The sequence below is a fragment of the Zootoca vivipara genome, chromosome 12, assembly GCF_963506605.1.
Source record: "Zootoca vivipara chromosome 12, rZooViv1.1, whole genome shotgun sequence".
Taxonomy (NCBI): Eukaryota; Metazoa; Chordata; class Lepidosauria; order Squamata; family Lacertidae; genus Zootoca; species Zootoca vivipara.
In genome coordinates, this window is record NC_083287.1 from 56837538 (window position 1) to 56863623 (window position 26086).

The window sequence follows — 26086 nt, forward strand, 5'->3', positions numbered from 1 at the left end:
ATCAAAGGCCTGTCGGCAAAGTGAATGGGGGAAAAATGAGAAACACGCTTCACAAGCTGTTCGACTTCTGAGGCAACGATCTAAAACAGAAGCATTCCCTTCTGGGTTTTCGGCGTTTGACTTCCGAAATGTTCAAAAACCGAGGTTCCACTGCACTTGCTGCTCTTTCTGAATCTTTGCTTAATTCTCTCCCAGACGAGGAAGCAGCGTGCAAGTAAACAAAACAAATGAAATAATTCCAAAATGCATGGCTGGAGGGGAAAGAAGAGCACTCCGTGTTACGCAAGAGCACAGAACAGAAGAGCCTGCTGGATGGGGACAGTGGCTGATCTAGTCCTGCATCTTGTTCTCACAGCAGCCAACCAAATGCCTTTGGAAAACCCACAAACAGGATTCAAGCACAAGAGCCCTGGCATTCGGAAACACTGTTGCCTCTAGCTGCAGAGACAAACCATAGGTTCCATCACGGCTAGTAGCCGTCAACAGCCCTCTCTTCCTTCATAAATTTGTCCGATCCTCTTTCAAAGCCAAGTTGGTGGCCATAGCTGCCTCCTGTTGGAATGAGTTCCACAGTTTAACAGGAAGAAGCCAGCCAATTAGGAATATACCAAAACAGAGAATAAAAGCAGAATGGAGATATGTGGAAGAGTATTTAAAAAAAAGAAAACATTGAAACAGAGTTAGTGATTTGTTTGGAGTAGAGAAAACATGTAGGAATAAATCAGTTGGAATTAATAAGAGGGAAAGCAAATTAAAAAAAGAAAATGATAGTAAGGGAAGCGATATATTGGCGATTGGAAGCCAATTTTAATTTAAAATGAATTGATTTTATGGGTATATGTCCATGTGTTAAGATCTGATCTGGGGACAAGTTTTGTTACCGTACGTTATGTTACGTTATGTTTGTTTAATTTGATATTGCATATTATTTGCAGTTTGATTGATTTAATTTGCCCAGCAAGTTTTGATTAATTTGATTTGCTTATTTATGTTGATTAATTTACGTTGGGTGGCTTAAACATGTAGTTATGTTATTTATGTTGTTGTTATGTTGTTGTTATGTTGTTGTTATGTTATGTTATGTTATGTTATGTTATGTTATGTTATGTTATGTTATGTTATGTTATGTTATGTTATTTATGTTGCTATGTTACTCTGTTTTTCCCTGGTGTATGTATACTTTTTTAAAAGTTTCTCAAATAAAGTTTATTTTAATCTAAAAAGAAAAAAGAAAAAAAGGAAGAAGCCAGCCATGCAAAAGACACCCTGCAACTGCACCCAGAGCTTGAGGGGCCAGAAGGCTCCACGCTAACCTTGGAGGCAAATCTCCAAGCACACACACCTCCCGACATCACAGGGGAGACTCTGGCCACTGACATTCCCTCCCTCTGCTTAACCAACGTAGTCCAGAGATGCAGCAGAGAGAAAGACTTTTGGGCGCTTTCTGCCCTGGCAGAAACATCAGGGCTGTCTTCTTGCCACTCACCGTTTGGCCAGCGTGATGTTGTAGTAGCTGAAGAGAGAGGGCCAGTGCCGGAAGGAGAGCTTCCTCCAGATCTCCTCATCTTCCACTCCCCACGTCACCTCCGCCTTGGGGCCCAGATCCGGCTGCCCACTGCTCCCCCGGCTCTCCTGCTCTTCAGCCTTGGCACGGTGGCTTGCCTCTTGCCTGCTCAGTGAATCCAGCGTCTGGTTCTCTGACAGCTGCTGGACGGGGTCCGAAGCGAAGACAGAGAGGGACAGCTTGGCGTCACCAGTGGGAAGGACCTCCCCAGGAACTGGCATGGCAGGCAGCCCCGCCTCGCCCAGCGGGCTCTGCTCCGTGACTTGAGAGGCCAGGTAAGGGCGGAGGCCAGCCGGGTCGGTGTAAAACAAGATGCCAATCCACACCATGGTCCCCGTCTGCAGGGAAGGCAAGGCAGGGAGAGAGCATTACAGCATGCAGAACCCTGCTTTCCCTGACAGAACCAATAATCCATGTGTTCTAAGCAAAGGAGCCTTTGTGGACCTCAGAAATTCACAGCCCTCTTCTGGATTGAGTCCACTCCCCAATTTGTTTCACTTCCCTGCACCTGTCTGCTGATGGAAGAGCCAGAAGCAGCGTAAGGGAAACCAAAGAGATGTAGTTCTCCATGCAGATGGGGAACCCAAGGCGCTCCAGCTACTTTTGGACTTTTGGACCCAGTCGACATGACTAATGGTCAAAATCCCTTATGTGTGCTGTTCATGAGCCAGAAACTCTAAACACTGCCTAAGGACTCGTCTATCCCACAAGATTTATCATACTGTCATGCTGATTATTTACTGATATTTAACTGAATGTTTTGTTTATGGCTTCTCTGTATTTTCTGATGTCGTTCTTTGTATTTTTGATTTCAAATACAGTGGTACCTTGACTTACGAACAACTCGACAACCGAATTTTTCGACTTACGAACGGGGGTAATGGCCGCCGCTTACGAATGTCTCGACGTCCGGGGGGAAAAACGCGGCGGTTTTAGATAGGGATTTTTCGACTTATGAATTTTTAGATAGGGTTGCTTCGACTTACGAATTTTTCCGTTTCCAATGCATTCCTATGGGAAATCGTGTTTCCAACGGTGTTTTTCGACTCACGAATTTTTTGACTTACAAAGGTGCCTTCGGAACGGATTAAATTCGTACGTCGAGGCACCACTGTATTAAATATACTTTTAAAAAAAAGTTTGTGTTTTACATAAACCGCTTAGGGATCTTGCTTATTAAGTGGTATAAAAATACCACTGATGACGATTATCTGTCCCTCCAAAATCCCAGTCCTTTGGCATGGGCTGGGCGAGTGCACCAACGTCTATCCTCTCAGTCGACTTGGCTGCCTCAAGAGCTGCTAATATATTACATTCATATGCCGCTTTTAAGGCATAAAGAAATTTACAATCTCTGTAAGTTTTAGCCCTCACAAAAAGCAGCTGCGAAGTCAGCATGATTTCAGAGAGGCCTGATGTCAACTTTCCATCCTCTGGCTCATGCCATTGTTCCAGCACCACGGACACCAACCTAGGCAGATGATGGGTACGAGGAGCCAGCCATGCTAGCCAGCTAACCTTCTTTGTGCTCCACCTTCCAGCCCTGCCCTCAGCCCAAGAGGGCTTTTCTGCTCCACTTCCCAGCTGACAAAAGCCCTGCCTGTTCCTCCCACTGGAAGCATCCCACTTCCTGCAGCCTACCATAATGAGTCTCTGTGCCAGCCGGGTCCTGGCGAAAAAGTAGATCACCCGCAGGCGCTTGGGCAGGCGCAGGTTCCTGAAGGAGGAGGGCTGCAGGGTGATGGTGTGCGGGGTGGTAGGCCGCATGGCTGGCTGCCGCTCGTACCGCTGGGAGCGGCTGGCCGGCTTGGTGGAGGAGGGCATGCAGGCTTCAGCCGGGAGGCGCCTGTTCAGATCCGCAAGCTGCCAAGAGAGGGAAAATGGTGGGGGTCAGAAACAGAAAGACAGCAGCAAACTTAACCATGGGTTGCCAGAGAAGCTGTGTCCTGTGGCACACAGAATCCCAAATCTGTGCCCTGAATCTGTGTTCAGCGAACTGCCTCCGATGACACGGGCCAGTTTAAGTCATCCACGTACAGCTGACTTGAACCTCTGTATTCAGAAGTGCCTGGGCTTCTTATTTTGTAATCCCTGCTCCTCTCAGCTCACAAGACACCCAGCCAAGCACACAAGGGTTAGCCCACCCACCCCCCTTTGATTCCGTAAACTCATCCCAAGTGCCCCCTCCCCTTCCCTGTAAAAAAAGCACTTTTCAGAACATTTTGCACAACCAACCAAGGAAGATAACGACACAATAAAATTCGAAACAGTGGCAATTATTTGCACTGTTATTCAAAATCCAATTATAATTACCTAGTTCAATTCATTTGACGGTATTGATAAACCTGATTCAGCGATGGTCGGATAGTCATTTATACTTCCAGCACCCCTTGCCTCCCCTCTAGAGAATCCCACGGGGCCCCCTCTGGGAACCACTGCTAGAAATAAACAATTATGTTAAACGACCTTCCGTAGACACCTGAAGGCAGCCCAGTATCAGGAGGCTTTAAATGTCTGCTGTATTGTGTGTGTGTGTGTTTAATATTTTGTTGGAAGCCACCCAGAGTGGCTGGGGCAACCCTGTCAGATGGGCAGGGCACAAGTGATTTTTTATTATTATTATTATTATTATTATTATTATTATTATTATTATTATTATTATTATAGCATCCCCATAGTCACTACCTTGCACCTGACAGCCCTGCCTTCTCTTACCTCCATGCGGCGGATGTCAATGGACAGGACGGTGGTGAAGAAGAGCATCTGGAGGAAGAAGTCGGACACCAAGCCAACCACAGCAAAAAGGCAGAATTCCTGCAAGACACAAGAGACGAGGGTGTTTGTTAGCTGCTGTACTAAGCTCCCAGCAGGGAAGAGTCATCCCAGAGCAGGCAGCAAATGCAGATCTTTGTGCAGCAAGAACCACTGCACAGCTGGGAGCTGGTCACGCCAGACATGACTCAGCAGTTCTCACTCAACAACAGGAGCAGCGGTCTCAGGATCTGTGCTGCCCAGTGCAGGGAGCAGGGAGGAGGTAAGGGTATGTGTGCACATGTGCGTTCCCACATCTCTCGACACAACGGGTCACCTATTTGAGGGACCAATTCTACCTTCGGAGAGCAAGAGGAGTGCCAAGGCTGAGTAGGCTAAATGTCCTTAGCCAAAGAGTGCAGCACCAGACCTCAAGCGAACAGGGAGAGGGGTCAAAAGCACATGAAGCCAGCGGGAACTTGGCTACCTATTGCCAGGATTCCTTGGGCTCTGTGCCAAGCATGCTGAGCATTATCTCTTCTGTGTCCTTCACGTTCAGGGCTACAGATAAGGGACCCGTTCCAGGGCCCATTATTGCAAAGATGCAGAAATCAGGGCTGGAAGGTTTGGATTCCAGCCACCAGAATCTGCCGCCGTTCTGCTGCTACAGCACAGGAGGCATAAAGGTTCTGCCAATCAGCTCTTCCTATCAGCTCAAAATATGTTTTCTATCCCATCAAAGGGATCTTAACGATATTTAACCTATGAACTGTGGAGAAGGGAACAGAGACAAGCAACCCTTTCCAATGCCTGCTTCAGGCCACAGCAGGCTTCCAAGAGGAAGTCCCACCAGGAACAGACCCAGCTCAGGGAGTGGACTATTATGAAGGTGCCTTCAACAGGCTGCAGGCCTTACAATGGTAGTGACGGGAAGGTAAAATGTGAGTAACTTTGGGGGGGGGGGCTGTTTTAAGCTACCCTTGCCTTGGAAGCCCTGCAAGAAGCTGCTGCAGGAGGGGGACTGTGAGCAACGTCATGGGAGGGGTGTTTCTGGGACCAAGGAGAGCTCTCTCGTTACTTTTTGCTATGGGATGCTGGCTGTTCTTTTTGTAATCTTGTTATATTTATAGTACTGTATTGAAATGTTGTTGTTGTTGTTGTTGCATGTTACTGCATTTACTATTGTGTCATTCTGGTTTGTTATTATGAAATTGCTTGTGCACTATTTGGTTTTGAAACATGTTCCTGTTTTCTCTGTTGTAAACTGCTCTGAGCATGATTTTTTGGGAGGGAAAGTGGCATATGAATGAATGAATGAATGAATGAATGAATGAATGAATGAAATGCCGCACTCTCCCCCATCTGAACTGCATCTAGAACAGGCATCCCCAAACTTCAGCCCTCCAGATGTTTTGGACTACAATTCCCATCATCCCTGACCACTGGTCCTGTTAGCTAGGGATCATGGGAGTTGTAGGCCAAAACATCTGGAGGGCCACAGTTTGGGGATACCTGGTCTAGAAGGTAGCAAGTTGCCAACATGGATGGCTGAGACGCCCCCAACAGCCCCGCCCCATTTGGACTTGTAGCGTCAAGGCAGTCTTCAAGGGGGACCCCATTAGGGAAGTGTCTCAGGGCTACAGAAACACAACGGACTGTTCCCAGATGAAAACACGGTGGCATAGGATGAGCTGGTAAATTTTTGGCAACTGTGAAGTGCAGGAAGAGGGCTGGCAGATGGCACAAGATGCTGGGGACTAACATGGGATGGCAACACAGGAGGTCTGAGAAGAAGGGCAGGAGCACAAGCCCTACTAGGTCCAAGGATGCTCTGCAGGTGGTGGGTTGGTTGGTGCTGCAGCCAGGCTAAACCAACCCCCCACCCCAAGAAGCCAAGCGGGGCTTCTCCCCCACAAGAACCCACCAAGTACCTGGATAGCTGGGACAAAGGTGAAGTAGCCAATCAGAATGATCCCCAGCTCTGTAGCCATGTTCTTCATAATTGACCAGCTCTCGTTGCTCAAACCTGGGGAAAAGGGACACATGCAGACGTAAGGTTAAAGTCGGTGATTGGAGGCTGGGGGCCTGCTTGACCTGCCCAACACGCAAGCATTTTAAGAGGGCAGGGGAGCTTTGTTGTCCTGGAGGGCCAGGTCTTTATCTCCCCCCGCCATTTGGTCCAACTTTGGTAGCTGGGTGGGACAACCCACTTGCCAATCATCCAATGTAACGACGTCATGTGAGTGGCAGGCGGGTGGTCCTGCTGATCTGCCAAAGTTGCCCTTCCGGGTGGGAGGAGGCAGTCACCAAGAAGGACTGAAGCCCCTCCGCAACAGCTGCTTTTTGCAGGAGAAGCAGCTGCGTCTCTTAACTGCTCCACAGCAGGCATCAAATATGGAGGCAGGTGAACGTGGTTTGAGGAAACCGCCTCAGAAGCCAAATTGGGGGGGGGGGGCTGGTGTTGGTCCGCAGGACAGAGGCTCCCCCACCCCTTCTTTAAAATGATAGAAATTCTTAACGTAACAAAAGTCATACGCAACATGCAAAAATCAAGAGGTTGCTGAACTCCCAATGTTCAAAGTGTTCTTCTGGAGGGACAGAGAACTTCACACTTCAGTTTCGTGCCTCTGTTGTCAGGAACCAGTCTGCATACTTTACACGTAAGGGGAAGCTGGAGAATGCAACTGGCTTTGGTATTTTTGAGCCATTTTGGTGCTCCTGGGTCAACTACACTACTAAAAATTCAATGAGAGGAGGAATACTTCCTTACTCGGTTTGTGCAAATTGCTACCTTCACTGAAAGTGAAGCAGCAATTTACTACCTCCACTGATAGTGTGTCCCTGCCAGTTGCTGGAAACCACAGGAGGGGAGTTTACTCTTGTGCTCAGGTACTGGTTGCGGGTTTCCAAGGGGCATCTAGCCAACCACTGTGAGAAAAAGATGCTGGACTGGATGGGCCACTTGGCCTGACCCAGCGGGCTCTTCTTAGTACAGATGTTGTTGAAGCTTAAATCAACCTCTACACACACACACACACACAAGACAAAGGTCTCAAACTGCTTGCTTTCTAATTGCTCTACTCGGACACCGAGGTCCAGTGCCGAGGGCCTTCTGGCGGTTCCCTCGCTGCGAGAAGCCAAGTTACAGGGAACCAGGCAGGGGGCCTTCTCGGTGGTGGCGCCCGCCCTGTGGAACGCCCTCCCACCAGATGTCAAAAAGAAAAACAACTACCAGACTTTTAGAGGACATCAGAAGGCAGTCCTGTTTAGGGAAGCTTTTAATCTTTAAGAAATTAGTGTATTTTAATATTTCTGTTGGAAGCCGCCCAGAGTGGCTGGGGAAACCCAGCCAGATGGGCGGGATATAAATAAATAAATTATTATTATTATTATTATTATTATTATTATTATTATTATTATTATTATTATGGGGTCTTCTGTGCCCCCTAGCTATGCATATTGAGACTAGATTGCACAGCAGGATTGTCAGGTTCCTCCCGTATTTCCTAATTAGTGCCATGCAGTAATCTTGGTGTGCTTAATCTTGTGTCAATTGAGCAACAGGCTTAAGTTTATCATGGGGCCTGACCCTCAGGCTGCTCTGACCCACGTCATATACTCCCTCGTGCCTTTGACACTTCTAAGAGCCAGCACGACTGCCGGGGCATGGATTGTCACAGAGGAAAGGTCACAGCTCAGCAACAGAGGGATTACTTTGCATGCAGAAGATCACCAAGCACTGATCTCAGGTGCCAGGTGTGGGAAAGACCTTGCCAAGCCACTGCCCATCAGAACAGACCAGAGATGGGCCAATGGTCTGGCAGAACTTGCCGGCTTCATTCCACGTACCTTGTGCAATCCTCAACTTCACTTCCAGGTCAACGGGCGTGGAAACAACAGATTTCGTGAGGACCAGCACATTCTCTAGGCCAATCACTACCACCAGGTAAGGGAAAATCTCTCTAGAGGAAAAACAGAGGGTAAACATATAGAAAGTGGAATTGCCTGGCCTAAGTAACCGGAGCGAGTCTCATTCTCAGAAGAGAATGGCTGGAGTGTTGGACTAGTCCTGGGAGACCAGGGTTCAAATCCTTGCTTGGTAATGAAGCTCGCCGGGTGGCCTTGGGCAGGTCACTATCTCTCAGCCTAACCTACCTCACAGGGTTCTTGTGGGGATTAAATGAGAAGTGGGGGAACCTTGAGCTCTGGGGGTGGGTGGGTGGAGGCAGGCAGGCAGGATAGAAATGAGATCAAACAATCCTTTAAAAGATTGGGGGGGGGGTTATTGGAAAATAGGAGCTATTGGAAAATAAATTATCTTTAGGAAGGCAGGCAATACTATTTACTATGAACACATCTGACAAAACATACTTCAGATGCCGGCATTTACCATTCCCCCACAAGCAACGAGAAGAGCAAACAAGGCAGCTGGGCTCTCAGATCAACTTGGCATGGATCCAAAGTGTCCAGTTGAGGGAAGCCTGGCTCTCCTATCAGAGACAGCGGTGTTGTGGTGCTACAAGGGGAAGGTCAGGGGGAGAGATGTCGTAACGCTCTTCTGTGTTTGCGTGGGAAGATGATGCAACACTCCGACAAAGGGCAAGCGGGGTGAAAGGAAAGACTGAGTGCATCTCAAGGCCACCCAAGAGAGATACCAGTTCTTGGGCACGTGGGTGGAGGTCCTCCTCTTCCTGTCAACTCTTAGCGTTGTGTGATAAATAGCAAATCCATGGGGCAGAATATGTTAAACTTGAAATGATTTCTGCTGCTTTCCAACGTTGTGATGTATGATTAAGCTAATCACCCCCAGCCACAGGGACTAGAAAATTGCTCTACAAAAAAACTTCTCTGCGAGGGCTAGAAAATTTCAAATGTTAAAACATGGGAGACAGAAGAAGGTACTGAATGGGCTTCTTGGTACAGACCCCACATTCAACGGTTTACAGGTATAATTGCTGAAGGAATTATATCCCTGTCTGCTCTGGCCTGTAGGAAAATATTTACACGGGATGCAATTTTTGTCAAGCACACAAAGTTTAAAACTTCTGGATTTATACCAGAGAGCTACCTTTTAACAAGAGGTTATTCTGTGGCTTCCAAAGATTACTGTTGTTTTGGCGAGAGCCAGTGGAACTACTGGTTTCTATTGGGACATTTGCTGGCGAAACCATGGTTAGAACAGGTGCGTCTATCAATTCATGACCTATCTCTTAATCTAAAGATAATCTGGTAGGCACTGGGGTGTGTTTGTTCTACTAATGTCCCCACCTCTGAGCCGATTCCCCTGCCAGAAAGACACAGGTAAAATCCCAGTTCTGATTCATGTTTGGTGTAGCTGAAGATGTTTGCAAATGAATTTGCTGTACACGTATTGTGCATTTTAAGGTATTCGCCTAACAGAGCTCATCACAGCGGAAGGATAATACAGGCATGAAACATTGCTTGGAAAGGAGGCCATTAACACAGCAGCTGTAGGCAGGAACCGGCAACATCCAGAAGATAAGAGAGAGCAGCAGCTCTTTTGCAACCACCTTAACCAGCTTCTGCCAGTGAGATTAATTTAGATGCTTACCCTCCATTGAGCGTAGGTGTCAGGCCAAAGAGTGTGCACAATCCAACCGACATGAGCAGAGAACTCAGGACCGTCACAACCGCAGCCAGAGCCAAGCCCCATTTTGATTTCACCATGTCAATCTTCCCTGAGGGAGAGAAAGCAAAGCCTCCACAACCGTCGGATGAAAGTAAGGCACAGCAACAAAGCTGTGGAGGCAGGACACGCACATTCGCTTCCCAGACCACGGGAAAGGGGAGAAAAGGTGCCATGCACAGGTTGATGTGCAAATTCACAAGTGGGTCTGCATGTCTCTCTCAACGCACAACCCAATCCATCACTCTAAAATGAGGTTCAAGTAGCACCTTGAAGGATGTCACCTATCCCAAAACAGTGTTTCTTTTTCTTAAGGTTCCAGAAAGGGTCTCTCTCTCTCTCTCTCTCTCTCTCTCTCTCTCTCTCTCTCTCTCTCTCTCTCTCTCTCTCTCTCTCTCTCTCTCACACACACACACACACACACAACCAAGTACTGCCCTGGCTATTAAATAAAGGGTGCTATTAAATAAAGGGACACGGGTGGCGCTGTGGGTTAAATCACAGAGCCTAGGGCTTGCCGATCAGAAGGTCAGCGATTCGGATCCCCGCGACGGGGTGAGCTCCCGTTCCTTGGTCCCAGCTCCTGCCAACCTAGCAGTTCGAAAGCACATCCAAGTGCAAGTAAATAGGTACTGCTACAGGCAGGAAGGTAAATGGGGTTTCCGTGTGCTGCTCTGGTTCACCAGAAGTGGCTTTGTCATGCTGGCCACATGACCCGGAAGCTGTACACCAGCTCCCTTGGCCAATAACGCGAGATGAGCACCGCAACCCCAGAGTCGGTCACAACTGGACCTAATGATCAGGGGTCCCTTTACCCTTTACCTTTAAAGGGTCCTGCATTTATTACCCTTATCCACCGCAAAGTCAGTCTGCTCAGAGACACAACTCTAAAGGCTCTGCCCCTCTCTGCTGCTGCGTTAAAAACCAGGAGGGGGGGGGCAGCACACGTGGTCCCTTGAGCCCTCCTCCTCGCAATGCCCTAACCTGCCCTTCACACTTACGAGTAGAGAAGTAGATGTAGGCAAACAGGATGATGTAGGTGGTCACAAGGGGAATGAGTTCAGCAATGCCTATCTCTTCCTTGAAGTGGACGTGGGTGATGTGCTCTTCCCGCAGGGTGCAGTTGGGGCTGGGGTGCAGCGCCTTGAGGCGGGAGCGGAGGCTGGCAAGGAACCTGCCGTGGAAAGCACAAGGGCAACTCATAGCTCCTACAAAGCACGTGCATGCAGTGCTCATTGTCTTAAAGAGAAAAAAAACAACTTTCACATAAGTTACAGGGTACACAGCAAAGCTGCCCTATTTCTGTAACCTATGTAGTGGCCATAAGAGGCTTGGCGTTTCACAACCATGGCTACTATTCTAATTCACTGGTTCTCAATTGTGCCTCGGTATTTGCATAGGCAAAGGAAGGTTTTGGATATAGGCTTTGCCAGTGTATCAAGTGTAAAAAAGAGACGTTGACATGACATTCTGACACGCGATCATTCAGGGGAGAAAGTGACATGGATTTAGCAATCCCTATTAGGAAAACATGCTAAAGGCAGGCTTGAGAAAATGAAATACAGTTCTGGAGTATGAACAACACATGGAATAAGGGAGAAGCGTTTCCCCAATCTGTAGGCGACGTTTCATCATCTTCTGGATGAAATTGCAAAATACCTGGAATCATAGCGCTGAAGACCCAGGGTGATGGTGTAGGTCACCACTCGCTTCCGGTTATATAGGTTCACCCCGCTGTACTTCCCTGGGACTCCGAACAGCAGGTCTGAGGAAAGAAGAGGGGTGCATTGTGAGATTTCAAAGTCACACAACCAGGAAGCAAATGAGGCTCCCCAAGCTTAATGAAGACTATCACACACTGCTCTGGTTGCCACATCTCCAAGAAGATACAACACAACAGAGCTGGGAAAGGTACCAAAAAGGGCGATTAAAACAAGCTAGGAACTGTAGCATGTTCCTTATGACAGACAACTTAAAAAATTTGCATCATGCTACCTCCAGGCTCAGAGGCATCATGTCTTTGAATACCAGGTGCTGGGGAATAACAGCAGCAGGGGGGGGGGGGGCTGCCCTCACGTCCTGCTGATCAGCTTTCCATGGACACCTGGTTGGCTACTGTGGGGAACAGGATGCTGGATCAGCTTTTGGTCAGATCCAAAAATGCTCTCCTATTGAGTTGATGTCAAAACCCTCTTCCTGGCTCTGACACGGCAGAATGGCTGTTCTCCAATAGTCAGGCCAGCCTCCCAACACCTGATCAAGGACAAACTAGATACCATTATGTAAGAAAGCTGAGGGCAAACCAATTCCATTTCGCTATGGCGTTGTTGTTGTCCATGTAGTTGTTTTTAATTAATTCTCCAAAGATATTTCAACGCAGTTTTTTAAACATAGTTTCTTCTTGACTGCCTACCACATCTCTTCTGATGTGTTTTTTTTAACTCCTTTTTATTTGTTGTCCTATATTACGTATGTTTTTATTGCCTAAACCCCAAATCATTGGTTCCTTCAATAATCCACTGTTTATACTTCGAATCCTGCCTTTGATAAGATAAGATATCTGTAAGAGAGAGGGCTTGCAGAGAGCAGCCCACTCTGCTTACTTCCATCAGATGGGAGAGCAGCAGCAAGTCTGGGAGTTTAAATCAGGAACAGGAAGGGTTAAGACGGGTCCAGGGCTCTGCAGAGTCCTGGTGGCTCAGCTCCAGGCTGGTAGCAGGGAAGCAGGGGAGGAGCTAGCTTCAGCAGGGGCTGGAAAGGAGGTAGACCGGCACCTCAGGAGCCTGGTTTGGGACCACGGAGGACCCATAGAGCAAGGAGGAGGGGCGTTTGGATGCCCAGTCTTAAAAGGGGGGTCAGAGCCCACGAGACGCCATTGTGGGCTTCTGCCCCATGCAGAGCAGACATGATTTGAGACATCTCACCACTGTATATAGCATGCACAATAAAACTCTGAAAAATCCAGAGGATGTGTGGAGTGCTTACTCGGGAGTAGCCAACACCCATCTGTGACAATATCTTTATTGTCATTGTCCCCTTGCGGGAACAACGAAATTACTCGGTTGCTACATCCACTCAGATAAAGCATTCCACATAATCCAAAATTACAAAACCTAATTAAAAACAGTAAATATAATCAAATAACAAATAAAATAAGACTTTATGTATGGGTGAGTTAGACTTGTAACCCATCCAGGATCTCCGTTCCTCCTTAAACGTTTCATCATTATGTCCTCTTAATTTAGCAATTTCGCCATTTCAGCATAGTCCATGGGTGTCAAACACAAGGCCCGGGGGCCAAATCCGGCCCGCCAGACCTCATCATGTGGCCCGCCGAGCGCCCCAGCGGGACCCAGCAGTGGGACCTTGCTGCTGAAGCGCCGCGCCGACAAAGCGCCGACAAACAGCTGGGGCCGGGGTGGGGGTTGAAAGGCGGCCGGAGCAGCGCCGCACGGAGAGTCCCGAGCCTCTGCGATACAGCAGTGCTCTGTAGCACTTTGAATCCTCCTCCTGCCACGGCTCGGCGCCTGGAAACGGCTGCTGCTGCTGCTGAAGCACAGACAAAGCACCCAGCAGCGCCGCGTGGAGGAGGAGGAGGATTCAAAGTGCTACAGAGCACTGCTGCGTCCCAGAGGCTCGGGACTCTCCGCACGGCACTGCCGGGCACCCTCCTCCTCCTCCTCCTCCTCCTCCTCTTGCCTCACCTCCTCCTCCTCCTGCCGCGGCTCAGCCTCACGAACGTGCAACTCTGAGGCTTTACGCACTTCTCCTAAAACGGACACCCGCTGCCTCACGCTGCACGGGAAATGCTTTTTGCCCCTGGGTCCCTTCGCGCTCTTTTCTGGCGCTGAATCAAGGCGGCGACCCCCCCTTCCCTTTCTTTCTTCCTCTCCCTCATTCTTATTCTTTCTTTCCCTCTACTTCCTTCCTTATTTCTCCCTTTCCGTCTTCTCTCCCTCTTTCTTTTTCTTTCCTTCTTTATTCCCTTCCTTATTTCCTACTCTTCTTTCTCTCCCCTCTTTCCTTCCTCTCTCCCTCCCACTCCCTCTTTTCTTCCTCCCTCCCTCCCCTCCCCTCCCCTCCCCTCCCTCTCCCTCTCCTCAGAAACATAGGATGCTGCTTTATACTTCTGGCCCTTAAACCCTGGAACCAGGAGAGCAGCTCCAGTGAGTCAACCTCAGCCAGTCCCTTTGGTGAAGGGTGGTGGCTCACTGGCAGAACATCTGTCCTGCATGCAGAAGGACCCCAGCATCTCCAGGTACTAGTAGCTCTGCAAAGGTCCTGCATGAAACCCTAGCGAGCCTCCACCATCCAGTGCAGTTACCAAAAATCATTTTTCAATAAATTGTACAATAATTGTACATTTGAATATCTACTTGCCATTATTCTGACTATGTTTCTGCTTTCAGAGCTAGTTATTACTTACATTATTACAAAAAAACAGTAATAATTGAATGCAGTGACAATAATTTATGATAATAAAGAGTGGACACATAGTCCTACAGATACAACCGGCCCTTTGAGGGTGACCAAACTGCTGATGCGGCCCCCAATGAATTTGAGTTTGACACCCCTGGCATAGTCCATCAGTTTTATAAGCCGTTCCTCCTTGGTTGGTGACCCTTCATTCCACTTCTGTGCATATAAAGTTCCAGCTGCCTGTTGTCACATTATTCCTAGTGAAAAGGCTTTGGCTTTTTTAGGGATTGTCAGTTTAAACATCATTTTCAATTTATTACACATCATTTCCCCCCAAAACCCTTCACCTTTTCACAGGACCACCACAAGAGGTGCTGCTAAGGTGGTTGTCAGGGGAGACATGAGTCAGGGCCATTGGATGTTCCACAAGTAATTCCCCTACTAATCTCCTCTCATGCAATTATCCCATACCTTTGGGGGTAGCCGATGTCTGTAATGTCTTTGGTTCATGCTGGTGGATCGTTCTGATGACATCCGGGTCAGCGCTGAAGAGTTCCTGGTCATTCTGCCAGAAGTTTCCCGGGGACAGCAGCAGGCAGCCATGTTCAGGAAGCAAGCCTCGAAGTTTCTTTAAATTGGGCAGGAGATCTGTTACCTGAAGGCAGATTTCTTCCAGACTTTTGATTCTGGAGCTGAGGGGGTGGGAGAGAAAAGCCAAGAGCTGCAGCAGATCAAGAGTAGCCGCAAATGGTCAAAGCACCACCTCTTCTGTCTCTCACTGTTCCTATCCCTTGCAACTCTGCTCTGCAGACAAGCAAAACTGCCACCAAGGGACTCATGGTCAGTTAACAGCTTCAAAAGCAGGTAGGTCCACCCAAAACAAGGGGAAGGAATCAGCAATCTAAATGCAAGTTTTGCATCCAGCACAAATACAGGATATGTGGACTGACCTTACAGAAGCTGAGATACATGGTTTCAAATATCTGCACATACCGCAGACAAGGTCAGGAACAGAAGGTGCAAACAGAATAAAGGCTCTTGTAGCTCTGAGTCAAAGAACGTTCATACTTATTGTTTATGTTTATTATTATTATTATTATTATTCTTTTACATTTATCTACTGCCCTTCACCTGAAGATATCAGGACAGTTCACAAGATAAAAATACTTTGTACAAGGTAGGAATGGTGGCTCCCTGCACCAGCACACACCGACCAATGTGATCAAGAGCATATTAGGATACAGCCCAACTGCTTTCCTGCTATCATGCTAATATGCGTTCTTCCTATAGAAATACAAAGTGGCTCACACTCATTGCATCCAGCTCAGATATAAGCAAGAACCTCTGACAAGAACATTTAAGGGTGCCACAGGCAACAATTTTTATCTGGCAAACAACTTGGGTTCTGTAGCAGATTGGGAAGACTAGATTTAGTTTATATAATTTACAGTTCAAGCTCTCACAACAGTATTTTGAAGAGATGGGGGATCAGTTGGTATCAGATTAACAGCTTGGAAAAGGGAGCCAAGGCCAAGGGAGTGAAGCTTCTGACCCTCCTCTGAACAAGAGAAGCTCTCCACAAATACAAAGGTCAAGAGATCCTTCTGAAAAGCCAGGAAATCAGCAAGTCTCAGGCTGCCCAATTCTGGATCCGATATTATATGTTCTACCAGCATGATGAAGCTCCTCACATATTAAGCACATACAACCTTGTCAATAGGCTGTACACAACATGCTAAATGTCAAGAAAAGCAGAAGGAAGCAGTTAGCTAGCCCATCCTCATTCCTAATGGGAATCTCTCCTCGGGAGGCTCACTTGGCGCCTTCATCACATATTTAGGCGCTAGGCAAAAACATACTTCTCCCCCACCTTTGGCTAATTATGGCCTTTTAAATGGGGGGAGGGGAGGGATTATTTTGTTTGTTATTATTTTATATATTTTTGTGTAAGCCGCTCTGTGATCCTCAGATAAGGGTGGCATATAAATTTAATAACAAACAAACAAACCAATAATTGAGGTCCACCTACCCGTCTTGCAGGGCATGGTTTCTGATTTCCTCCACTAGCTGGAAGACACGGGAGAGTGGGGACCGAAACACATCAACAGCCAGGAATGTCTTGGGCCATGGAGAGACAGTGGCTTTCACCAGGACCTGCTGAATGTAGGCTACAGGAGCACCTGTGTACTGGGAGGGAGAAAATGAGATGAGACAAACCGATGACAGGAGACCCAAGTTCAACCAGCTCCTTTCCCTATAGTAGTTTCTATGTGCCATTTGTTTAGCTAACTGTATCCAAGCCTCTTCGTGCTTCAGCTCTTTTGCTACAAGGGTAGAACCAAAGCTCAATGCAAGAATACATGCTTCAGAGCTATTCTGGGCCTTAGGAATATGAAAGTTAATGAAAGGCAGTACCTATAAAAATATAAAAACGGTGGCTGTGTTTTCTCTGCCTGTGTTTTCTCTGAGCTAAGCCACCCCAAATGCTATCAGGCTCCTCCTCTTCATTTCATGCGTGCTCATTGCACACACTGTGGTAGTAGCAATAGTAACAGTACCCAGTCAGGCCTCTCACTCGGCTCTCCTTGCTGGTGAGTTGGGTAGGCTGGAGGCTGCGTGTAGTCCTTCACAGGGGTGGTATATTCAACAGGTCCAGTGCCGGGCAATGGGAGTTTCAGCAGCGGGTAGCTGCAAGGCAGAAAACAGGCAGCGAAACATTTTTAGGCAAGCCCAAGCGATGAAATAAAAAAAAAATGGGCAAATACTTTATGTCCTTTCTCCCACCCTGAAACTGAACATCCATGACAAATGCCAGAAGAGAAGTCATGCACAGAAGGCACAAGAAACAGCCCTGTGGTGCTTTAAAAGACCTGCACATTTTTAAAAACTTTTGCGGGCAAGAGCATTGCTGAGGCCTCAAAGCAAACGGATTCCACTTCATACCTTCAGCTACTTCTGCACTTCCAACATTTCCTTCAACTGTGAACTAGCGAAAAATGCCAAGGCCTTTTCTAAAGATAAATAGAATGCAGTATTGCTCTGTATGATTTAAAATACAGAGAATACAGACTCTGAGAACTCTGGGAATACACTCCCCACCCCCCAAATTTTCCCCCTCAATAATTCCTTCAGACTGCAAAAGCAGAAGTAGCTATGGCCGCAATTTTAATAGGCAAACCAGTTTGAGAAAACAGACTTTGTGTTAAAAGAAAATTAATTCTGGCTGCATCTCTTCTGTGTCTCTTCTCTTGCAGCGGTTTTCCATATGAAAGAGAACATGATGTTTTCTCTTGCTGCCAAGTCCTATGGCAAGGTCACAATTCTGTTTATTAGTGACCAATACCTTCTTACGCTCATGCCAAATGTTTCATAGCAGCAAGACACCGTTGCTATAACACTGCCAGCCACATGACTACCTAGTCCGGCATTGCAAAGGCACTCCAGGACTAAAGGAGACAAAGGGAGCAGGAAAAAGTTTGGACAGAATAAAATATTTCTTCCTCTTTGAAAGTTAATGGAAACAGGAGTACATCCCACACAGCTTCGGAGCCTTACTAAGCAGCCAAGCCTACTACACAGCGATGAAAGAATAGCCCTTTCGTGTCAGATATTTTAGCCCACTACTGCAATTCTGCACCTCTCAAAAGATCTGCTAACCCAAACCACAAGTAAGTATTGGTGCATTAAGTCAAAGGTATCTAAACTTGCCCCGTCTGGGTGTTCTTTGCAGAAATGCAATGGTTTCCTCCTGAACCCTTTGGCCTCTCCTCAATACTTTCACAGCCTTTTTGAAATGAAAATGCACAACCACATGGCCCACTTGAAGACAAGGCACACATGGATGGATACTGTGGAAAGAGAGACTTTACCAGCAGGCCAGGACACAGATGCCAGTGAAAAGGATGATAGGAATTGGGCAGGAAGCACACAGAAGCCCGTGGTTGTAGAATGCCCGTGATATCTTCTCCCGCAGTCTGTCAGTCAAGGTCATTCTCGGCTGTCCATCAGCTAACTGCCATCCCGGAATGTATTAGGGCAGTTTCATCAGACTCCACCATGGGTGGCACTTCAGAAAAGGCACGACATGCAAAACAGAATTCTGGAAGGGAGAGAAGAGAAGAGAAGGCAGCAGCTGGTCAGTGCAACAGGCAAACTGCCGCCAAGGGGTACAGATATTCCTTTCCCACATTAACAGTGCCATCCTGTGCATGTTTACTCAGAAGGAAGGCCCACTCTGTTCAGTGAGACACGTGCTCAAAGAAATGTGTACACAAGACTGCAGACAAAGGGCACTCCTGCAGGGAACTCTCATGCCCGACATAAAAACATTTTATGTCTTGGCAAAACCCTCTCATTCACAGAAAATGGCACATGAATTGAACATCTGTGTACTACATTTTAGGTACAAGCTCCACTGGCTTACAATGGACAGTGGTGCTCAGACACAGGACTCCAACCACACATAAGATACCTGGATTTATCAAGTTTTCTAAACTTATTCTGATTTTGCAACCTTTCTTTCCTTGATTTTTCTTCCAAATCTTTCTTACAGCCCTTCTCAGAATTATTTTCCATTTTTTCCTCAGTGGCCTTCTGGATTTATGATTCCCAAAATGGAAAAACACATGATTTCTGTAAGTGATCCTGGGACCTTTGGTGTGTGCGGCAGGTCTAACAGCAACAGCAACTTTGGAGGAGCTGTGTCTGCCTGTTCTATTGGGCTGCCAACAAACCCAGGAGGAGGAAATAGTTGACCTGACATCAGCAAAGACAACATGGAGCAACTAACCCTGGATTGCTAAGCAGGTCAGTTCAGTTGAAACACTGAACTTTCCCATAAGCTCAACCTAGGAAAATAGCTGTGCCATCTGACTCTTGCGATCATCATAGTCTTCAGCCTTGAATGCAGTGCATTTGCCACCAATTGTAACAGAAATACTAACCAGAAAGAGGAGGAGAAGCAAAGACAAAGGAGACAAAGACAAAGCCTTGACAGGAAAAGGCAAGAGAATGCCAAGGATTCCAGGAGGAGAGGTTGGCTCAACCCCTTGAGTGCCAACATCTGAAGTACACTGCTCTGTGGTTCACTACCAATAATTGATTAAGACAGGGGTTCCCAACAAAATTTTCTCGAGGACCCCTCATCGAGCCGCTATTGTGACAAGGACCCCCATTAATTCCTAATCCTAAAATTAAAAAGTGAGAGCCAAATTGAGTCTTTTTATATTTATACGTTTTTTACAGTTACAACAGAGTACTCCATCAGTATACAGTTAGTTTTAATTTTCAGTTCTTAATGAGATGAGTTAAATCTGTCATTTGAGTCCATTATTTCTGAAATATTAGGTTCCAAACTTGAAACGCTCACTCTGAAATCCGACTGCATGTCGAGCCAATTCCTATATTTGTTTTTCATGAAACACATGGAAGAAAATGCTTGCTCACACCGATATGTGGTTGCAAATGGAAGGATCCTTTTCATTGCCTTATCTCCAACGCTTTGTTTACAAACACTACTGTTTTGCAAAGAGGCAGCGCGCGCCAGGGAGGAGGGAGGGGAATGGAGAAGACAGGGTACCTGCGCAGTAGCGCACAAATGAAGCCGACGCGCGCAAAGCATCTTGGGGAGGTGAGCGTTAGTAGAATGTGTGCGCTGCCTCTTTGCAAAACAGTAGTGTTTGTAAAGCGCCACCTAACGGCATACAGCAGAACTACTGCCTCTATCTAATTCTAGTTTTGCGCTAGACTCTGCTCATGCAGGAAGCGGCCAAAACAAAAAATCTGTTATCATACGAAATATATTTAATATATTTTTTTATTCTAATAGCATCTTGCGGACCCCTCTGGCATAGCTCGCAGACCCCTGGGGGTCCCCGGACCACCTGTTGGGAACCACTGGATTAAGATATCAGGTAGCAAAGACCAGTAATCAGATGGCATCATCCACATAATCTCCTCCCACAACAAATGCTGATTATCTGTAAAACCACTAACAAGCTGAGCTGGACGGGAGATGACAGAGACAACAGTTTAGCAACAAACAACAGACAGCACGGTAATATTACAGGATGTATAGAAATAACAAAAACCGTGAAAGCACTAAATCATATATACTGTATATGCAACCGGAGGGGATGGAATACATAACACATATGCAAATGTCTCTGAAGAGGCGGATAAGGCTCAAAAAGTGCAACGTTCAATGTGCAAAAAGTCAATGTAATAAGGTGCTAAAGTCTCTCAGGCGTCCTCGTCTGTCCTACAACGGGCGGCTAGCTTGTGTTATCCCCGTTTCACTGGTACAGTTTCTTCAAAGGACAGAATTCATCTTAAGTACCGTAATAATTACAATGCACTCTGTAAGCATTTACATATCCCTTTTTGAATCAATAAGCATAATAATGTCTAAAAGTTACTCACCAACATGTTCACACACTAAAACTTAACAAGGCTGAAACGCTCACAAACCTCAACAGTTCCTGGTTGGCAAAGCTAAGTCCAACAGTAAATTACAAGGTTAAATACAATTTTTCTAAAACCATCAATCATGACAGGGCAATACATTAACATACACCAATATGGGCTTTTAAAGGTACAAACATCCAAACATATAATCAGTCTTACAAGTATCCTGAAGATATCTACCACCAAGCCTTCGAAATGAATGGTATATATATATCAATCAATTATAAAAAAGAGCTATACTCCACTTGAAGATTTAAACCTTTAGGGGCTAGGGATCCAAACCTGTGTATCCAATATGATTCATTCTGGTGCAGCTTCTTTTTTAATATATCGCTATTCATCTCGGATACTTATGTTTATAGATTATAAACCATTTAAAATCTGTGGCTTTGTAATTTTTCTCAATGAAATGGGAAGTAAGTGGTGCTTCCATGATGTTATTTAAGATACAGTTCTTATGTTCTAGTATCCTCGTTTTTACTGGTCTTATGGTACTCCCTATATACCACAAACTGCAACCACATTGAATGGCATAAACGACTCCTCAGGAGTTGCAATTACCGAATGATTCCAATAGGATAGTATTGTGTGTTCCCGGTACTGTAAATTCTTTGACTTCCCTAGTCAACTCACAAACCGCTCATTTGCCACATTTAAAGTGACCTTGAATATTACTTGGAATGTGACGTCCGCTATCTGATACTGTCGCGTGTACAAGCATATCCTTGAGATTCTTTGTCCTACGGAATCCTATTCTTGGGGTCACGGAGCAACCTGGTAAGTCTTTAATTAAGTGCCAATGTTTCTTAATAATTTTACTTATAGGATAAGCAAGTGGAGTATAGTCAAATCTGCATGTAATAGGCTGGTTTTCTTGTCTTGTTTTTCGAAAAGACTGTGTCTGGGTTTACAAAGTGCTCTAGATTGTGCTGATTTTACCACTTCTTGTGGGTATCCTCTGGATAAGAAAACTTGTGCCTATTATTACTGTCTCTATAGTAATCATGAAGAAAGGCAGAGTTACGTTTGACTCTTAAAAATTGGCCATATGATAGATTTTGTTTTAAGTTCGTCGGATGAAACGATTTATAATGTAAATAAGATGGTTTGGTGCAATACTGTACATTCCAGCATTAGTTACACTTCACACAAGTTACCTTCCTTGACACAATTGTGTTTCAAGATAAGATGAATAGGTTAGCGGTAAGATCCTTTAAAAAGCTTATGGACAAACCAGCCTTGGGTACCTCTGAGGACCAGCTGGTGAGGAAGCCATACATCAGTGGTAAAAGGCCCCAGGCCTCGATTCCCAGAAACTCAAGTTTAAAGTACTGTATTCTGGAAAACATATTCCTCTGCCTGGGAATCCACAGAGATGCTCCCACTCAGAGTGAATGATCCTGGGCTGGGCATGTCAATGGTCTCACTCAGCAGAAAGGAGCTTTGTGCATTTTAGAATAAACCTGGACAAGGTCAGGGATCAAGAGGTCAATTTGAGGTTTTTGGGACATGGGTAATGAAGGTGGTGATTTTTTTCTACCAGGCCACATTTAGTCAAGGTATTGTCAAGGATGTTACATGTGTAGCCTTTTACCTGGGTCTTAAAAGGCTCAGCGTCTTAACAGCTTATCAAAGGCTTACACAGAAGAACTGAAACCACACCAACCAATGATGCAACAACACAATAGTGTGATTTAGTGCTTAATGCTGAAACAGCCTTGATTATAGATCTGATCAAGAGTACTACCGGTACTCGTTCCTCCTCTGCTATCAAACAGCAATTGCTACTCCTAAGAAGATAGAAACTGAGATAGGAAAGCTAGGAGCGAAATGGCACCTTAAACCTAGGTTATGGGCGCAACAACAGAAAGTCTAGGCACACTTTTTAAATAACAAGAATATAAAGCTGAAAATGAATGAACTGCAGCTAAAATATTATGTTCATTTTTCACATGGTCTAGTCCAGGCACCCCCAAACTGCGACCCTCCAGATGTTTTGGCCTACAACTCCCAGGATCCCTAACTAACAGGACCAGTGGTCGGGGAAGATGGGAATTGTAGTCCAAAATATCTGGAGGGCCCCTGCCCACCCCCCTAATATTCTTAAGAGGGTCTCTTCTCCAGTCTTCAGAGGGTAGCTAGAAGTGGGGAGGCAGAAAAAGGCCCTTCTTTCTTTCCACTCTGCAGTTTTAATCTGAAATCTTAGGTGCAGTACTGCACCCAGAGCTTGCGTTAATGAAATTCCCTGTCGCAAAATGCGCCTAGAATGATGGGAGTTTTGAACACTGCTCATAAGGGATCAGAATAATGTTGTTTACAGATGCCCCAGCCTTGACAGCACAATCCGAGGATGCTTTAGAGTCTCATCAACTGTTTTCCCTAAGCTTGTATGGAATTTGGCCTTGGCAAAGATCAACATCCTGGGTCAGGATGCTGCCAGCACTCTACACATCAGCACTAATGGCAACACCCTTGAGGTGGTAGAAAATTTTGTCTACTTGGCAACCTCTCCATTGAGCTGGACAAATGTATTAGCAAGGCAGCTATGGCAAGAGCTTGGCTCGCTAAAAGGGTATGGGTAAATGTGATGATATGATAACAATCAATACCAAGATGAAGGTCTAACATGCTTGTGTGTTGAGCTCACTGCTTTATGGGCATCTTATACCCGCCAGGAGCAATGCCTTCCACATGCGCTGTGTTAGACAAATTTGAGGTTTCACATGGCAGGACAGAGTCTCAAATAAGACTCCTAAGCCCACATTTCCAGCATGTTCGCATTCCTGTCTTAGTGACATCTATGCTGGCTTGCTAATGTCCACAGAATGGGAAATGGCAGGATCCTCGAAGACGTGTTCTATCAGGAGCTGTCTTCAGGCACCAGGTCCATTGGCAGACCAACTCTGTGTTACAAAGGGGTCATCAAATGTGACATGAAAGCTGGCAACATCAACTGTGCCATGTAGAAATCCCTTTCAGACAACCACAGTGCCTGGAGATAATCAGTCAGGTCATGTATCCATAGCAGTGACCAGAGGAGGAATGACCACTGAGAGGAGCGCAGAAATGCCATGGTACACTTGCGTCAGCACATCCTGACACCTTCCTCTGCCCCACCTGCAACTAAACATGTCTCTCCCATAGCAGTCTCTACAGCCGCAGCAGGTACTGTATATCTTTGACGATTTGACTTCAACCCCAAAGGCACACTCCTCCATTGTCTCCCAAGACAAGATGCCAACCAACAAGCTATGGAGACCAGTGAGTGTCTCGTAACGTTACTCCAATACCACCAAGCAAACCTGAAATTCCTAAGCAAATGTTTTACATTTTCTGTGAAAAATACAGACTAACTGTGAAGACAGATGGGATTAAAAGCCTGGGAGAAGAGAACAGGCCATATAATACAAGAGGCCTGAGAATATAGTTGGGTGAAATTCAGGCTTGTGAGATCTACTTGTCACTGGAATCCCAAGGTCCACCAACCAAAGTTAAACAATTCACAGGATGCTTCTGAGCACATCCTCAGCCCAGGAATTTGTTTTCAATCCCAGAACTGAGCTCACAGCACTTTCACCATGTTTTCCCCCATGCTTTCTTCATTTCAGCAGAATGATTTGGGAAGATGGGAGCCTTTTAATTGTCCCTACTGAAAAATGAGTGGACATTTGAGAACCTTTTTGTATCTAGCGAAAGTCATGCAGAGTTATATTCAAGAGATCTGCCTTCTGCACACTCCACCCTTAGAATAAAGGGGCAGAACACCACCCAAGCCAGGATGCAAAACAATGGCCACTCTTACGCACGATGAAGAAAAATAAAAAAATTCCTTCAGTAGCACCTTAAAGACCAACTAAGTTTATATTTTGGTACGATGAATAAGAAGTCCCTTTCAGCTCAGTAGGTCTTCTCCCAAGTAAGGAAGCTTCAAATCACAGCTAAAATGCAGCCAATAGCTCCCTGCAAACTAAATGGCCAGTGAACAGCAGCTAATTGATAAGTGGCTTTCGCCCATCAGATACAAACAAAGCAAAGTAATAAAAAAAGTTGTTCTCATTGGCTGCACCCTTGGCTCCTGCCCTTTGGAAGTTTATTAAATTTGGCCTTTGGATGCCTCAAGGGAACTGAGGAGGGGTGTGGTTGTTTTTTAATTAAAGCACTATATAGTTAGGATATGAACCGCTCTATTAGTGTAGCAATGGGGAAATGGCAGGTGAAAGTAGAATATCCCCAACCAATCCTAACTACAGTTGAAGTTGTCATGCTTGTGGTCTGGCACCAAATTTCCACATGGTTAGGGGTAATCTGAAAAACTTTGGCTTGTAGGAGCCAACTTTATGGTTTCTACTTGTGAAGAGTAAGAAAGTTGAAGAAGGGTGTGCACTAGCCAGAAGCTTGCAACACTAAACCATGGTTTGGCATTTTGGCTGACTAACCCCTTATTTACACTAAACCTCATTTTCCATTTTGTTGCCCATTCACATTTAACTTTCTTGCTGGCTTGCTAGCCACCTGCCTGCTGTCCCATAATAACCCTTAAAAGCAAAGTACTGGTGATTCCACATGAAGTAAGTTACCTTAGCCTTGAATTCAACAACTCACCTGGTGGCCATAGGTGACCAGGAATTCCATACAGGGCAGTGAGCTGAAGGGGAAGCGAAAGATCATTCCAACTGTCCTCTACAAGCTCACTTCGCTTCTGTGCTAGTTAAAGGAAGAAAGTCTCTTCCACCACAACTTGCATGGAGCTAGCAGAGTGGGGATGAATCACTCTGCCCTTCCTCCACAAGTCAGCTTGACAGAAAGTAATCATTTTTTACCGTACTTGCCTGTGCTTCCTTGCTGACTGCAGAGAAGAGGCTTCTTCATCATGGCTAATGTGGAAACGCAGGCTACTGAACTCTTGGCAGACTAGTTCAAAATGTGCACTTATTTACCTTGCTACCATGCTCAGGTAAACAAATATGGTCTAATAAGGGAGATGGATAAAGAGGATACCCAAGTTCAAATATCAACTCCACATGATCTCACTTGGCAATTCTTCTGCCGCAGCCCATTCACCCTTCCCTCACTCACGTCTCCCATCCATAGGCTGGTGGCTGGGCTGCCCCCGCCAACCCTGGGTGCCTGGGCAATGGAGAGCCCCCCCCCCAGCCACCCTGTCATTCTTCCTCTTCCTCCTCTTTGCGGTGATACCCTTATGCCAAGACCTGGCTTCCACCCACCACATCCTCTCTCTC

At 46.2% G+C, this 26086-nt stretch overlaps 1 protein-coding gene across 1 annotated transcript in view; it reads right to left on the reverse strand.

Annotated features, from left to right (window-relative positions):
- The window catches only part of SCAP (SREBF chaperone), a 54239-nt gene that overhangs the window by 15371 nt on the left and 12782 nt on the right, over positions 1-26086 (reverse strand). The window contains exons 2-13 of the mRNA XM_035130081.2: positions 18251-18480; positions 16940-17069; positions 16411-16568; positions 14853-15073; positions 11622-11727; positions 10964-11136; positions 9888-10014; positions 8165-8277; positions 6247-6341; positions 4280-4378; positions 3206-3427; positions 1487-1902 (exon numbers count right to left, since the gene is read on the reverse strand). Coding sequence (XP_034985972.2) covers positions 1487-1902; positions 3206-3427; positions 4280-4378; positions 6247-6341; positions 8165-8277; positions 9888-10014; positions 10964-11136; positions 11622-11727; positions 14853-15073; positions 16411-16568; positions 16940-17069; positions 18251-18372 — 1982 coding nt within the window. The 5' untranslated portion in view covers positions 18373-18480. The remainder of the gene's footprint in view (positions 1-1486; positions 1903-3205; positions 3428-4279; positions 4379-6246; positions 6342-8164; positions 8278-9887; positions 10015-10963; positions 11137-11621; positions 11728-14852; positions 15074-16410; positions 16569-16939; positions 17070-18250; positions 18481-26086) is intronic.